This window comes from Podarcis erhardii (genome assembly GCF_964252035.2).
Source record: "Podarcis erhardii genome assembly, chromosome: 3".
Classification (NCBI taxonomy): domain Eukaryota; kingdom Metazoa; phylum Chordata; class Lepidosauria; order Squamata; family Lacertidae; genus Podarcis; species Podarcis erhardii.
The window spans coordinates 11,713,164-11,729,488 of NC_138507.1; the positions used below are offsets into that span (position 1 = coordinate 11,713,164).

General features: G+C 43.7%; 1 protein-coding gene across 1 annotated transcript; it reads right to left on the reverse strand.

Annotated features, from left to right (window-relative positions):
• Positions 1-7,228: 7,228 nt before the first annotated feature.
• On the reverse strand, positions 7,229-9,831 carry LOC309338645 (large ribosomal subunit protein eL31-like; the record flags this gene model as incomplete). The annotated part of the gene is made up of 4 exons (XM_081855970.1): positions 7,229-7,475; positions 7,987-8,189; positions 8,995-9,037; positions 9,817-9,831. The coding sequence occupies 4 exons, from the start codon at positions 9,829-9,831 to the stop codon at positions 7,266-7,268; spliced, it is 471 nt and encodes a 156-aa protein (XP_081712096.1). The 3' UTR covers positions 7,229-7,265.
• Positions 9,832-16,325: the final 6,494 nt, after the last annotated feature.

The following is a 16,325-nucleotide window of genomic DNA, read 5'->3' on the forward strand; positions in this document are numbered from 1 at the left end:
GAGGCTTCCTCTTGCAAATAGGAATTTACAACCTCCTAACCTAGCTTGGTAAACAAACACATTTTCAGTGACAACTTCTAAATCTGTCGGCATCTGCACTCATGCAGCGCAGAAAGTCCTGCATGCTGTCTTGTCAGAGGTGCAGTTCCCTTCCTACGTTGCAGGTACGTGCCAACATACTGAACCAAGTGTGTGGAAAAACTGCTGTGTCGGCATGCTTCTAATTATCCAAATTCCTTCAGGGTTAACAGCTGATCTCCCCTGGCAAAGATAATTTCAGCAGATTTGTACCCCTTTAGAACTTTGACTACATTTTTTAAAAATTTAGCTTAATCTGCTTTAATGGCACTCTCTTAATTAAACATAATTTACCACCTGACTAAATCAACTGTATCAGAAACTCATCTCTATGAACAAGACTTCTCCTAAATTTTGACCCATTTAAAAGTAGAAGTTCCCCAACTTAAACTCCTCTCTACAGAAGGCTGGGATTCTACTATTCTACCCTACAGAATGAACATGCAAAAAGTATCAAACAGCAGAGAAATATCAACACATGATTACATTGGATTTACAAAAATTCACATAGTTTAAAACAGTTTCAGCAACTTGTCTGCCAAGCCAAAGCAATTACTAAAGAAATACGTCCATAGTATATTACCATGTGTACATTTTTTTCTACCACAAAACTCTCAAATTCATTTTGAGCGGGCTAGAATCATAGCCAAAAACATGCTTAATTGCTTGATCCCTTGATCTAAAGGAAAACAAGAAATGATACCTTTCCTTAGACAAAACAGATGATTCTTAATATGATTTATGAATCCAAAAATGAAACCTGACAAATCTTTCACCTGTGATATAATCATATCAATACAGCCAACTAATTGAAAGGCAAGCTTGAAAGGGCTGTGAAAGATATGCCAAGACAAAAGATGATGTAAATCAGAATGCACCTTACACACACACACACACACACACACACACACACACACACACACACACAATTTTCTGATCTTTGGTTTTGGTATATTTGTTTTAGTTACACTCAACTTTTCTCAGAAAAACCCCCAATACTATTAAAAGACAATTCTGTCACAAATTGTATTCCTAATGTAATCAGTTTTACTCTTGGAAGCCCAAGCAATAATTTTTACACATTTCAGTAGCCACAAAGCATCAGAACAGCATAATTGCACCTAGCTCAATGTGGAAAGTTTTAAACCAAAAGATGAACAATTAACACATGTGCAAGAAGTCCTTTCGATTCCTTAAGCCCAAGTAAGCCTTCAAAAACAAGCCAAGCCAAATTTCCAGGTGTGAAATAATAGTTCAATCTATTAAACGAAGTGGAATTCCATTGGTAGTAACAACTTACAGTTATACAGTGGTACCTCGGGTTGCATACACTTCAGGTTACAGGCGCTTCAGGTTACAGACTCCGCTAACCCAGAAATAGTACCTCGGGTTAAGAACTTTGCTTCAGGATGAGAACAGAAATCGTGTGGTGGCAGTGGGAGGCCCCATTAGCTAAAGTGATGCTTCAGGTTAAGAACAGCTTCAGGTTAAGAACGGACCTCCGGAATGAATTAAGTACTTAACCCGAGGTACCACTGTACTTAAATGAATTAGTTGTATCACTTCCATACATAAACTGACAAAATCCCTTTTCAATTCAGAATTACCAACATGATCACATTTCAAAAACCAGGTTCATTCCTCCAAACTATGTCAATCTAAGACAGAAGCACAAGACCACATCTAATCCATAAACATTCATAAACACAATGTTATCCTTGCACTTCTTAGGTCCTGAACACAACCACTACAGTTTTAGTATGTGAAACCTTCTCTGTACCCAGCATCTGAAAACTGACAAATACTTAAAGGTACCCCTGCCCGTACGGGCCAGTCGTGTCCGACTCTAGGGTTGTGCGCCCATCTCACTTAAGAGGCCGGGGGCCAACACTCTCCGGAGACACTTCCGGGTCACGTGGCCAGCGTGACTAAGCTGCTCTGGCGAGCCAGCACCAGCGCAGCACACGGAAACGCCATTTACTTTCCCACTATAAAGCGGTACTTATTTATCTTCCTCCACTTAGGGGTGCTTTCGAACTGCTAGGTGGGCAGGAGCTGGAACCAAACAATGGGAGCTCACCCCTCCGCGGGGATTCGAACTGCTGACCATGCAATCGGCAAGCCCTAGGCGCTGAGGTTTTACCCACAGCGCCACCCGCGTCCCTGACAAATACTTACATCAGTTTAAATAGCACTAGATAGGAGCCTCTTTGACTTCCATATGCAATAGGACCTATAACCAGTTAACAATTTGAGGGCTTAAATTGTTAAACCTGCAAGTTTTCACCTCTGCATCTAAGAGCAGTTCCTGGAAGAGTCATACAGTCAGAAGTGGGGACACCACTCTAAGTCAGAGCCCCACAAAGCTGTTTGATTGTTTGTTTTACAAAAAAAGCAAATTACATTGAGAGCCACAAATCAGTGTTAAGTAAAAACACCTCCTTAAATTCTTCACCTGATTTTTCAGGCAGTGAAATTGGAAATGCCTCATCATAAAATATTTTCCAGGAGGAGAAATTCTCTAACCATTGTATGGGGATGAGTTTGTCCATCACCAGAGAGATGCGAACTTTTTCCTCTTTTTTTAAGTTGTTGGATCTGCAAACAGAATTTTGCGCGCGCGCACACACACACACACACACACACACACACAGTGTTCCAGACCTAGAACTGTTCTAGGGAAGAGGTGGTGTCAGTGGGGAATAACGGCTACTACACACAATGACAGAGGATATTTTGCAAAACGGCTGTCTTTATTTGGGTGAGGTCGGTAGAGAAAATTCCCAGATTCCCCCACTCCCAGGGAGATTGTCTTCTAAGAAATTTCAACTCAAACTTTCTCCAAACATGAAACTCCAACACAACATGTCATTTGGCCTTCAGTTAGTGGTTTACGTAAAGTTAATGTTTCTGGCTCCTCATAAAGCCAAACTAAAGCTGTGCTTTAGAATTAGTTGCTTTCTCTAAAAGGGAGTTCTGCATATTGGCTACCTCCAGAACGGCTGTGGAAAGCAGCTGCCCGCCTGTTTATGAGAATGCTCTTATTTAATGTTCCAAGTTGCGCGATTAGCTCATGCAAGAGCCCATTACCAAACGATACTTGTAAAAAGAGGTGAACTCACTCAGAACTTTCATTTCTTCAGAATGAAAACAGTGCTGTCAAGCTACTGGAAAGGAATTCGTTTTGAGTACCTGTATAGATAAACATTTTTCAGCAAGCCTTTCAGAATGGGAGGAGAATTTTTATTTATAGAGGCCTCCAGGGAGCCGTACCTCATCATTTTCATGTCAGTGGATCACTTATTAACAGTTACAGTGTGAGGTAAATGGATGTTTAGCCCAAATGAATTAAGGAGCTTGATGCTTAATGAATTCTTCTATTCATAGCGAAATGGACATCTGTAGAGAAGTCTTCCTCCTTGAAAAGCCAGCTGCTGTAATAACTGAACAGGTGTGTGCAGTCATCTGATGACATCAGGCAGCATAATGGGAATTTAAAAGGTCTGTTACAGATGGCTGTATAAAACCGTATCCAGGAGACACAAGAGCATCGGGAGGTAACCACATACACAAAATGTTAAAAGGTCAGGGCTGCCTTTTTGCTCCAAATCATCATCTACTGTTTGGATTCTGGCCTTAGAAAGGAATGCTAATGGGATGATGCACACAAATGCATAGTAAAAAGTGTGTGTGTGTGTGTGTGTGTGTTTATGCACAATAAATTCGTCCCATCTCCCGCCTACCTCCCTAGGCTTGATGTACAGCTTCTGAACATTCACACAATATAGAGGCACGATGTGTGAGCCAAGCAGATTAACTGAACTTGACAGAGGCAACAGTATATACCAAAGGATCTGTGAGGTCCTGAGTGCATTCAAGGGGGAAACCAACCAACCCATTACCTTTAAGGTAAAGGTAAAGGGACCTCTGACTATTAGGTCCAGTTGTGGCTGACTCTGGGGTTGCGGCGCTCATCTCGCTGTATTGGCCGAGGGAGCCGGCATACAGCTTCCAGGTCATGTGGCCAGCGTGACTAAGCCATTTCTGGCAAACCAGAGCAGCGCACGGAAATGCCGTTTACCTTCCCACTGGAGCGGTACCTATTTACCTAATTGCACTTTGACGTGTTTTTGAACTGCTAGGTTGGCAGGAGCAGGGACCGATCAATGGGAGCTCACTCCGTCGCGGGGATTCGAACCGCCAACCTTCTGATTGGCAAGTCCTAGGCTCTGTGGTTTAACCCACAGCACCACCCGTGTCCCTAACCCATTGACTTTACACTCTGTGTAATCTTAGGTTGTGCTGGCCGGGAGTTATGGGAGTTGTAGTCTACAACATCTGGATGGTACCAGTTTGGATAAGGCACCTATGGGCAAACCCAACCAGCTCTTATCCTCCAATGATACCCCAGATCTCTTACTGTCAATCCAGACAATAAACAGATTTATTGAGACAGAGCAAGTATTTATAACTGTATCTTTCCCCAAAATACCTATGTTACCTTTGGAATATAAATCTTTCTGCCACAGAGTGACACATCAGAAGAAGAAAAACCATTTTCTCTGGCAGGCAGTCATGCAACTCCAAGATGAATATTAAACATGTTGATTTTATCATAGTTGGTTGGAGCGGCAACACTCTTCGCTTAACAAAACAGACGGAAGTGCAAACTGACACCAATTCCCCCCCGAAGCAGTGTCTCCGCGACATCGTAATGTATAGGCAACCATTTTTCACACAAGACAATGCAAATAAGTCCAGCAATATTCATCTCCACAAATAAATCCCACAGAAAACAATGGCTCTCATAGTCTAGCCCTGTTTGTGTGCACTCGGAAATAAGTTTCGTGGAGTCAAGAAAAAGGAACTCCCAGGTTAAATGTGCGTATCACAGTAGCTCACATTTAACTGTACGGGTCAAAAACTTTTAAAAGAAATAAATGGTGTAATGCGCACCATAACTAGGTGAATGCCATTTCAGATTTTTTTAGAAAAAATTGCACACACTACAAGGAGGATCTGTTTTCCAGGTGCCATAAATATTTGAAAAGTGCTTCCCTGCTACCCTTTCATTTTGTTACGTGTAGGTTTGGCTCCTCCAGCCGTAGCGGTGCTGAACTCAGAGCCCGAGAGCAACAGCTACAGAAAGCGACAAAGGGTCACTTGTAACAGGTGAGATGCAACGCTAATCTAAAACTCCTTTTGGAAATCACTGTTATTAGATGGATAACCATGGAAGTTCATAAATAAGGGGCCCTCACTGAAAGTGTTTCCATAGCTGCCACTCATCAGGAAAAGAGGGAGGTTACCTCATTCTCTCCAGCTCCCAAATATCCTTCGGTTAGTTTATACTAACCCAAGAAATTAATTAGCCAATATTCCATGGGAATTAATAACAAAGTCTCCATTTTTCCATCTTACAATTCCTCAGTGGATTTTGGTTTTCAACTTCCTTTAAGCCTGGTTCATTTTGATGTGTGGACAGACATTTCGTGTTTCCAGTGGGTTCGTTTCCACAGGTTCAAATATTCTATGTAGCAGATATTTTCCTGTGTACAAACGCTGTCAGACTTAAAAGGAGCAGTTGATTGATTAAACAGAGGCTTCGGTTGTAACTTAGCTTCAAGCCGACTCTGTTCTGCAGAACGATATGCATATGACGTTTTCATATTGAGAATTCTGCACGAGGGATCTAGGATTAAACTACTGTATACTGGCCACACTGTTTTCTAGGTCAACACCACTTTTTGCCTGTAGCTCTAAGGGGAACTGTCGTGCAAAGTTAGCAAGCAAGATTGAATGGCAAGGTCTGTTTCTGGCAAAGGATAGAGAACATTTCATCTTCAACTCTGCATGGGTTCCATAACAGATTAGATGTGAATAAGACTACATTCGTAATGGGGCTGTGATGAAATTTTGTGAGGCTCAATTATTGTTGCAAAAGTGCCCATTGTGTGTGTGTGTGTGTGTGTGTGTGTGTGTGCGTGTGTGTGTGTGTGTGTGTGTGTGTGTGTGAGAGAGAGAGAGAGAGAGAGAACTCACAACATTCCCCTATTTTTCATTATTGCACACATTTCCTGTTCTGACACCCTCAACTCCCATAAACAGCTTGATGAACTACTGCTTTGAGGGGCAGGGAAAATTACACACACACACATACACAAAATTTTTGAGATAAAATACAGTAAGAATCAAACTAGCCTACAGAAAAGGAACTTTTTTTAAAAAAAAAAGCAAAAAGACCTGTAAGTGCCATATTTCTATCATATATATCCAGTCATTAGCCCTCATACAGAGAGGCAGGCTCTCCCATCTCCCACCTTTGACCATTCCCCTAAAAATAGCTCTGCCCCAGGCACTGGCAGGGGTTGTTACACTGCTGCCCTGCTCCCAAAGCTTTTTATAAATGTTTCCAATACAAAATAATAAAAATACAAAGAGAAATTGAAAAGAGAAAAGAGAGAAAGAACAAACAGCGCGAAGTTGAAAAGCTAAAAGGAGGAAAATCCAAGAAAGGAATTGTTATTTACTGAGTTGAATAGGATCCAAAATGCAGCAGTCTGATTGGTCCTAGAACAACGCAGCAGTATGACTGGTCTGCAGGAGCCACCCAATCTGGCTCCAAATGGAAGTGAATCCACAACCTGATTGGCCTACAGGAGAATTCCGGAATTAGCCAATCATGTGCAGCCCATTGTGTAAATAATGTATATAAAGCAGATACTTTGAGGGGACTTTCATTCCTCCTCACCACTATAAGTTGAATATAGAGCATGAAATCCACTCTCGACTCTGAGTATATTTCAGGAATCTGGAGGCAATGTTCTGGTGCTGTCCTGCCTTGCCCAACTGTGCTTGGAAATTCCCCTCCCCAGTAGCACTGGGAGACCTTCAGCTCTGCGTGTGCAGAGCTACCACACACAACATGGGTTTCATTCAAGGGGGCAGTCTATGGGTCAATGGTGGGCAGGGCTCTGCTCTAGCAGTCCTCCGAACCAGTGCTTAGAGGAAAGGTCCCAATGAACACCCACACACCTCACTTGAAAGGATATGAATTGTTTGGACACCCTTCCCCCCAATTCTCAAAATGCCCCATCCAATTCGCCCACTGTGAAAGAAATGGCAAGGGAACAGGGTTTTTTTTGCTTGATTTTTTAATGTCATAACATTTTTATTGTAATGAAAGATTAGTTTTCATCCACATTAACAGTCTGTAGGCTTTTGAAAGTGGTAACTGGCACATATGTGACCAGTGTATACAGTTTATTAGGGGAATCCTCATCTTCATTGCGTTTTCTGGATAAACGCGCACAGATACGGTAAGGAACATTCCTTACTCCTTTTGTCCAGACAGCCTTGTTCAAGCGGGTGTCAATGCATACATCAGGAGTCCCCATCTCATAGCTGTCAACTGTCCCTTATTTGGCAGGAAAGTCCCTTATCCCAGCGCCGTGTCCCGCTGCGGTCCCTTACTGATGATGTCCCTTAAATTTCCTGGGTTTCAAAGGAAGCAGCTCCTCTCCCTCTCTCCCTGCCGGCCAGGGAGGAGGGAGGCTCCAACTGTGTTGCTTGGCTGCGTTGCTCACCCAATAAGGAGTCTGAGAACTGGGGGGTGGAGCTTGCATGCCTTGTGCCGAGCAAATCAGCTGTGTTGCCTGGGGACTCGCCTTTGGGGGTGACGGTGGTTTTCCTTGCTGCATCCCCTTTGCCGGGTTGCTGCACTGTGGGAACCACTGCTTGAGGCTTCGTTTGGCTGCTGGCTGGGCTTTCTGCCTCTGGCTCAGAGGGTCTCAGAAGTTGAACATACCTGTGCTCCTTGGAAAATCCCTTATTTTGGCTGCTGATCCCTTATTTTCAAGGCTGCTGGTCCCTTATTTTCAAATCTGTAAGTTGACAGCTATGCCCCACCTCCTTCATTGCAAATTTACAGATCTCCTTGAGAGCACGAAGAGCCCAGTTCTTGAAGCTCATGCCATGGATCCATTTGTGAATGTTTATAGTATATTTCTGAGTAACCACCTTATTGATGGCTGATCGTCCTTTCTCCTTTTCACCCCCTTTCTTTGCAGGAGCTATCCTGCTCAGGACCAGACCAGATGGAACGGGGTTCCCTCCCACCAGTCAGTCCTCGTTTCAACACATTGCTTTCTTGGTGGGTGGGTGTGTAACCCTTTGTTTCTGCCACGGTCTCAATCTGGATCAGGATGGGGGAGGAGCACATAGGATGCTATTTGCATCAGGAGGAATGCTCCCATTGGTTCCTCAGGTCCCTTTCCTGGCAGCTTTTTACTTAACACAGCATGGTGACCTTCATCTGCTGCTGGACTCTTAACTCCTAGGAACCTTCACCAGAAAGGCCAATGGTCTGGGATGATGAGAGCTGTGGTCAATGCCAGGAGGGCCACAGCTTCCCCAAACATGAATAAAGGAGAACTGCTAGCTGCCTAAATGTAACCATGTCTAGATGGGTCTTTAAGAAGAGGAAGAAGAGTTTGGATTTGATATCCCGCTTTATCACTACCCAAAGGAGTCTCAAAGCGGCTAACATTCTCCTTTCCCTTCCTCCCCCACAACAAACACTCTGTGAGGTGAGTGGGGCTAAGAGACTTCAGAGAAGTGTGACTAGCCCAAGGTCACCCAGCAGCTGCATGTGGAGGATCGGGGAAGCGAACCCGGTTCACCAGATTACAAGTCTACTGCTCTTAACCACTACACCACACTGGCTCTCTTTAGGCTTAAGCCAGGAGGGGTACTATTATAGTGCTTCCAGCTCAACTGTTGGTGGAGCATAATAGCACTTGTTGGCATAACAGCACTTGCTCTACACCAAGGTTTGAACAGTGAACCTTCTGCACAAAAAGAACACGCTCCATCACTGAACTATGGCCCCTCACCACAGGTTAAATGTCTTCTCACCTCTGTGGCACTTATCATTGTTTCCTATCTTGTGGTGCACACCCTGGAAAACAAAAGATTCAAATCCTAGAACATTTCTGCATATGAGAGTGGGACAACAAGGGATCCAATGCAGTGCAGAGTTTGAGGTGGTAGAGAAAGCCTAGCTGCTTAAAAGGAATGTTTTCTTGGAATGATGCTGCTACTTGAAGCGATTTTCCTAGCATCTGCAAAAAGACAAGAGGAGAGCTTTGCCCCAGTGTAATAGTGTAGGCCCTGTGCTGTACATTGCAGGACAACAGATATATTAGTCTAGTGGTTAGACTTTTTGCACCGTGCTGTGAGCTATAAAATGCATAGCAGACAGAAACAGCAGTCACCTATTTTTCTACATTTCTCGTACAGCCAACTTTTAGTCTTTCTGTTAAAGGCTGCCAGTTTTAATAAGAACTTGACCAAAGACCACAGTCATAGAAATGGGTTCTGTTTCATAATGGGAATTCAGGATTGTGATCACAATTAAATCAAATCCAGAGTATCAGTTCTTTAGAAGCAGAAAGAATGAACTGAGAACTGCTTAAGAAAATAAGAAGAATCCTGCTGGATCAGATCAAACGCTATCGAGTCCTTCCCACAGTGGCCAAGCAGATTCCCAAGGAAAAGCTTAAAAGCTGAACAAAAGATTTTATGGTATATTTAAGAGTAGACGTCTGTCTAAAGTTGTGGAAGGATATTGCCCCTTGGGGCTTAAGCCACAAATGTCCCATAAGCCACCACGTGTTCCATCAAAACAGGCTACAGTGAAATTAAGGGGGCTATGAAGGGGCTATGAAGAGATTTTACTTGCTTGGGCTCCATGATCACTGCAGATGGTGACAGCAGTCACAAAATTAAAAGACGCCTGCTTCTTGGGACGAAAGCATCTTAAAAAACAGAGACATCACCTTGCCAACAAAGGTCTGTATAATTAAAGCTCTGGTTTTCCCAGTAGTGATGTATGGAAGTGAGAGCTGGACCGTAAAGAAGGCTGATCACCAAAGAATTGATGCTTTTGAATTATGGTGCTGGAGGAGACTCTTGAGAGTCCCATGGACTGCAAGAAGATCAAACCTATCCATTCTTAAGGAAATCAGCCCTGAGTGCTCACTGGAAGGACAGATCCTGAAGCTGAGGCTCCAATACTTTGGCTACCTCATGAGAAGACTCCCTGGGAAAGACCCTGATGTTGGGAAAGATGGAGGACACAAGGAGAAGGGGACAACAGAGGATGAGATGGTTGGATAGTGTTCTCGAAGCTACCAGCATGAGTTTGACCAAACTGCGGGAGGCAGTGGAAGATAAGAGTGCCTGGCGTGCTCTGGTCCATGGGGTCATGAAGAGTCAGACACAACTAAACGACTAAACAACAACATGAAGGGGCACAGAAGTAGATGACATTGCATTTCTTTCAGTCGTGCTCACTAAAAAGCAGTGGCGGCTTAACGTATAAGCTAAACAAGCTATAGCTTAGGGCCCCACTCTCTTGGGGCCCCCCAAAAAATTTAAAGGAAAAAACCTGGATGTACATTTCTAAAATATAATACAATTACTTTGATAAAATACATACTTTGTTACGTGCAAATGGCTTTAGATACCTATTAGGTCCATAAATTACCATATAGCATACATTCAACACAAAAAAGCGACAATTTGTTGTTGACAAAGGACAGCGGGACACATAAAGGGCCCCATTACCTTCAGTAGCTTAGGGCCTCATCAAACCTAAATCTGGCCCTGCTCAAAAGGACGCTATGACATCTCACTGGAGAACAGGTTTTATTTGCTCTGGGATAGGAGAAGGTACTGTAAATGGTATTGCAACTCTTATACATAACATGTGCAATAGCTAAAATTAGCACAGTGTGGACTGAAAACAGGTACTGCGCCTGTTTACGTCTGTAGCAATGTAAAATTCAAAATCGTGCTATTTCAAAACCTAGCATCTTTTCTGGTATACGTCCAACTAAGATCCATTGGTAAACAAAAGTCAGGCATGAACTCTAGATATCTAACCATCCTCCTCCACTGAAACTTCTTGAAGGAACTGCACAGCTTCCATTTGGCAATATGGATTCTATTCTGCCAAATTACACCGGGCACTAGCGCCTAATGCAAGAAAGACTTCCATCTATTGTCCTTGACCAAAGTACCTCTGGTGCCTTCTGAGAAAGCTCAGTAAAAAGGAGAATAAGACGATATTTGCTTACATAATAAACCAGAGGCCCAATCTCTGGCCACCAATCTGCATGACTATATAAGTAATGCCAAGTGTGAACCCACAAATGGCTAGCAATACTGCCCCTCCTCTGTTCTGTCTTCGGAAGGTACAAACAGCAGCTGCCTGTTTCCTCCAAGCAGCCATTCCCTGCACAATTCTCAGAAAATAGTTCTGCTAATGACATCTGCAGTGTCGTTCACGCTTTTAACAGCTGAGCTTGTATTCCTTTTTATCCTTCTTTCCTTTCCACAAGATTTGTCATTCAGCCATAAAGGATCTTCTGGGCTGAAAAGCTGCTGTCCAAGCGCCCTACCCAAGTACAATATTTTTAACAGAATTTGGAAACAATTGGTTTGGCCAATTCATCTGAAGCTTAGCAAAAATAAATAGTTCAATGTCAAATGCTATTTTATGCTCTTATAGCTTAAGAATAAAAAACACAAACCCAAGTTATTTAGGTTCTTTGTTATCCTGCCATAATTTTATCTAAAACAATTTGCTGATTCCTAATAACAAACCTCTGCAAAGTTACACTATCACTTGGTGTAAAAACAGCAACATAGTCTGTGAGCCAAATCTTCTGCTACTATTAATCAACTTAATATACACCAGCTGGAGGAGTGTTGTATTATAGTTCAGATCTAGAAGGTCCCTTGCGTAAGGGGAAGGCACATCTGCTCATACAAGGTTCTTCCATCCATTTTCATTAATTGCCTTCTACAGTGGCCTGCTGTACTTCATCCCATTTCAGAGATGGGGAATATTTCAGCCCAGAGGACAGACCCACTTTGATAGGCAAGCATGGCTGCTCAACTGTCAGCCACCTGGCATTGCTATGACAATCAGTGACTCCCTTTTTTTCTTTTCAACTCAAGACACACAGCAATGGAAGATCACAGCCAACCGAAGTTGAGAAGGACGCCTCAATCATCTGGAGGTACCTCCATCCCCCAGGGAAGGCTTTTCAGGAGGTACACGAAGCTGCAATGAAGTCAAAGGGTGAGGAAAGCCTAGTGTGATTTCTGCTAGCCTGTTCCTGGATCCAGGAACCAGGATTCCTGTTTCAGATAGAAACCCCCAATATAGAGAAAGCTACTACAGGCTGGGCATGCTCAGTAACAAATGATTAGTAGTTGGCACCAGTTGTCTCAATAGTCTGGAAAGTTTTCTTCCCTCTTCCACAGATACACACTCTACTACACATAACCTTGCCGCAGTCCTACCCTTCATTCTACCCATGTTCTGCAGAGCTAGGGGACTCCACTGTGCTGGATGGAATATGCTTAGATGATCAAGTGATGGTGTCAGGGGAAAAGTGAGACATGGACACCTCTGTCCCAACGCACAAATCAGTCCACCAGAAATGCAGAGCTGAGTGAAAATGCCCCCCCCCAAAAAATTACTACCCCCAAATACATAGGTAACTTCTTTGGGGGAGAGGGATTTCACTGTTTATTTTCAGGGGCAGGGAGCATTCTTCAAAAGGTCTGGGGGCTTTACTATGGTTCTTTACAAGAAAAACATTGACATTTATTACCATCAGCTGCAACAGCAAAGCTACTTTCGGTGGCTTTTCCCCCAGCTCACCTCAAATGACCTGAAATGATGTCCAGGGTTTTCTGGTGAGAAATGGTGGCTTTCAAGAGGACCTTCCGTCCTGATCCCCAAGCAGTGCTAAATATAGGCACTCCATAAAATAACATAAAAAAAGTGTGTCACATTGCTACTGCCAGCAATGATAAGCCCTGCCAAACTTTTCGAAGAATTTTTGCATGCTCAATTCTGGCCTAGAAGTTCTTACTTCATTCAGCTCGGATGCCAGGAAGCCTGGTGGTAGCGTCAGCACCCAACATCACAAATGAAAGCAGGAGGTTAAAGAAATTGGAGAAAATTTGTTCTGCATCACTAAGGCAGGAATTTAATCAACCAATGGAGGATTTACCTTCTAAGGTGGGCACTTTCCAACCAACTTCACCCCTCCCCATGCCCCTGGAGACCTCCCCTTGCGTTAGTGAACAATGATGTCCAACCATGTAGGTCTCTACATGTGCTGTCCGAATGCTCAGGGTACTATAATGAAATAAAATTGCAACAAGGAGCAAACTGGTATAGGCAATGAGCCATGGTCTGCTAGTGAGGTAGCCCAAACATAGTAGGCTCAATCAAATTTACATGAATGAGCTCTGGTTGCCCCGGACTATTTCCAGAAGCATTGAAACATCTCAACCTGCTTTGTATCATGTTCTAGAACATTGGGGAGCACCTGTCAATCACTGTAGCTTGTTTGATGGAGTAATGAGCTAGAGCAGGGTGGTCCGATTTTTTATACAGAGTGAGTACTTCAAAACAAAACCTGTGGCCTGTACGCTACCTTGTCGCGTGGGCTGGAGGGGATGCGGAAGAAAGGCCAAAATTTGACGCTCCCCCCCCCCAGCCCTCACCCATCATCTTCCCAATGCTGAGAAACTGCAAATTAGGATTTGGGAAAGAGGGAGGACTCTAGAACCCTGTCAGAGCCCTCATTCCTCCATCCCAAAGCCCAGTGCCTCACTCACTCAGCTTTGGGATGGCAGTGCCAGGGCTAGGGGGCATCAAATGTTGTTGCTGGGAGCTACCAAAAAGGCTTTGAGGGCTGCATGTAGTTCTCAGACAGTGCATTGGACCACCCTGAGCTAGATGTTTAAGGCAACTTATTGCTCCTATGAGAGCTGCTACAGAACTGTTCTTCTACAATCTTTTTGCAGAACAGCAGCAGTTATTTTCTTCTCATAGTTCTTTGGACCCAACCCACTGAATGCTGATGTGCTTCTAACTTGTATTCTCTCCATTCATGGAACAAGATCTCTCATGAAGAGAATTGTCTTTCTTTAGTAGATTCTGAAAGTGCGGATACACTGTTCCACGAGAGTAGATTTTCCCAATTTGCACAGCTTTTGTGGAATTGCACCACACGCAAACACACACCATGGGAAATTCAACGGGTTTTGCGAGGGAGGTGCAAGCCCAAAGGTCTCTGCCGAGCTGAAGAATTTGACAAAAATACGCAAATTTCAAGGAGAGATTTGGAAAAAGAAGAAAGTCTTGATGTGTGCAGGTCTTCCGGGACTGGTGGTTTCAGGCATGAGGGGCAGCAAAGGAAAAATGATCTGCAGAACAGGAGATTATTAGTCAGAGGAGTGAAATGACAGGCGTGTGGTGAAATTTTTCGTACGGGAACAATTAGGGCTAGAGGCACCAGCTTGTGAGGGCACAACATCCTGACATTGTGCAAGTGAGCATCGCACCTCCCTCCCTAAGCCAGGATGAAGCTTCATGGGTTTGGGGAGGTGGCGTCAGGGGAACATTTAGGAGACCAGCCCAGTTCCCATAGTCCACTGACTGCACACCACTGAGCAGGGATATAATGAGAAACAAGGATACAAAAGAGAATGGCGGAAGACCATGGGGATTGCTCAAGGAAGGACAATGAGTTTGTGTTGGACATGGACTGGAAAAGGAAGTTAAGGAGGGCAACTGAGGAGGGGCCTCACACGGTCTGAATGAGGGTAAGTAAATGGTCGCTGAGCCCTCAGACAGAAGTGAGGTGTGACCAAGGGAAGGTACATCCTTCTCCACCCCTATGTGACTATGGAGAATGAGTCAGAAACTGGAATGCAGACAGAAGCAGCAAATCAACCCACAGAATCCACAACTATGTAAAGAACATGGGTTCTTTGGGAGCTGTAGGCGAGGTTGGGGAGGAAAGCACACACAGAGAAGCAAGTGAGATGGCCACAAAACTACAGAACTGGGCCTTGTAGCTCACAGTCTGAAGTCAGAACATGGGGCACAACTGATCTACTTGATGAAAGATCAGAAACAAATGAACAGGGGTAAACATGTTTCATGCCCCTTATATGGTTAAAAATCTTGCAGTTACCAGCTTCACATTTTGAAGTACTGTTGGTAAGATATTTTGTAGCTCAGAATGTGGAAACAGTATTTGGGAGGTGGGGAGGGGAAATCACTCCTGTGCTGTCTTGGCCCAACCCTTCTCTTTACCAAAATACACATGGATATATATATATATATATATATATATATATATATATATATATATATATAAAATCAATGTAGTTGAGTCAAAGCCATCATGTGTGAACCTAGCAAGATGTGCTATAAATGTTTCCCTAGTATTCTCAAAGGAGCCCTTTCAACTTGGACTTCAGAGCAGGTAGACTTCCCAGAAAATATCGCAGTGAATGATTTTTTACATCACGGGGTCTCCACCTTCCTCCCCACTGCCTTCCTGTATTTTCTCCCCTTTTGAAGTAGAACAGTACCCTTTTTCAAAGCAGATTTGTGATGAAAATGAAGGGGGCTGTCAAATTCTGCCAAAAGGGATTTCTCTGCTTAAATTTCTGCTTACATTATTGACTCAAGTAAATTATCTTTTCATTAAATGCTTCCCCCCTCTTCTCTGTCTCTCTCTCCCCCCCTCTGGAACTGCTGCTGATAAATTACGCAATATTCCCAGGCTCCAGCCATGGACTGAGCTTCTACATTTCTCTTCACTAAGGGATAAGGGATGCCAAGGAAAACTGACTTCCCGATGAAACAAAAATGGCATCACCAATGAAATAAGAGTGGTTTGGAGAGCACTAGCTTCATAGAACAATCATGGCACACTATCATGTATACAGTGGTGGGAAACCTCAAATGTGGACCTCTAGTCCTGTAGGCATGGCCCTTGAAGCTCTCTCCAAGCCACACCTCTCGCTGTCCCTGCTTCGTATTCTCAAGCATTTCTGCTTGGCTAAACGCAGAACTCTTGCTTGCCTGGACAGAGGATACCTTGTGGTGTGGGTGACTATGTAGAAACTAGCCTGCTCAGTAAAAGGTAAAATTTGCATTTATTGCTCCACCCACTTTTGCCTCTGGCTGCACCCACCAATGGCATACAGTCCTGAGATCAGTGGTATAGTGTAGGGAGGGCACTGCCCTGGGCGCAAAATTGTTAGGGGCCACAAAATTTCAACACCTGGTGCTGCCTCAATACAGTTGTGTTGCTGGGCTGTTGAAAATAGCTACTCCATGTGAACCAGGAAATGACCTC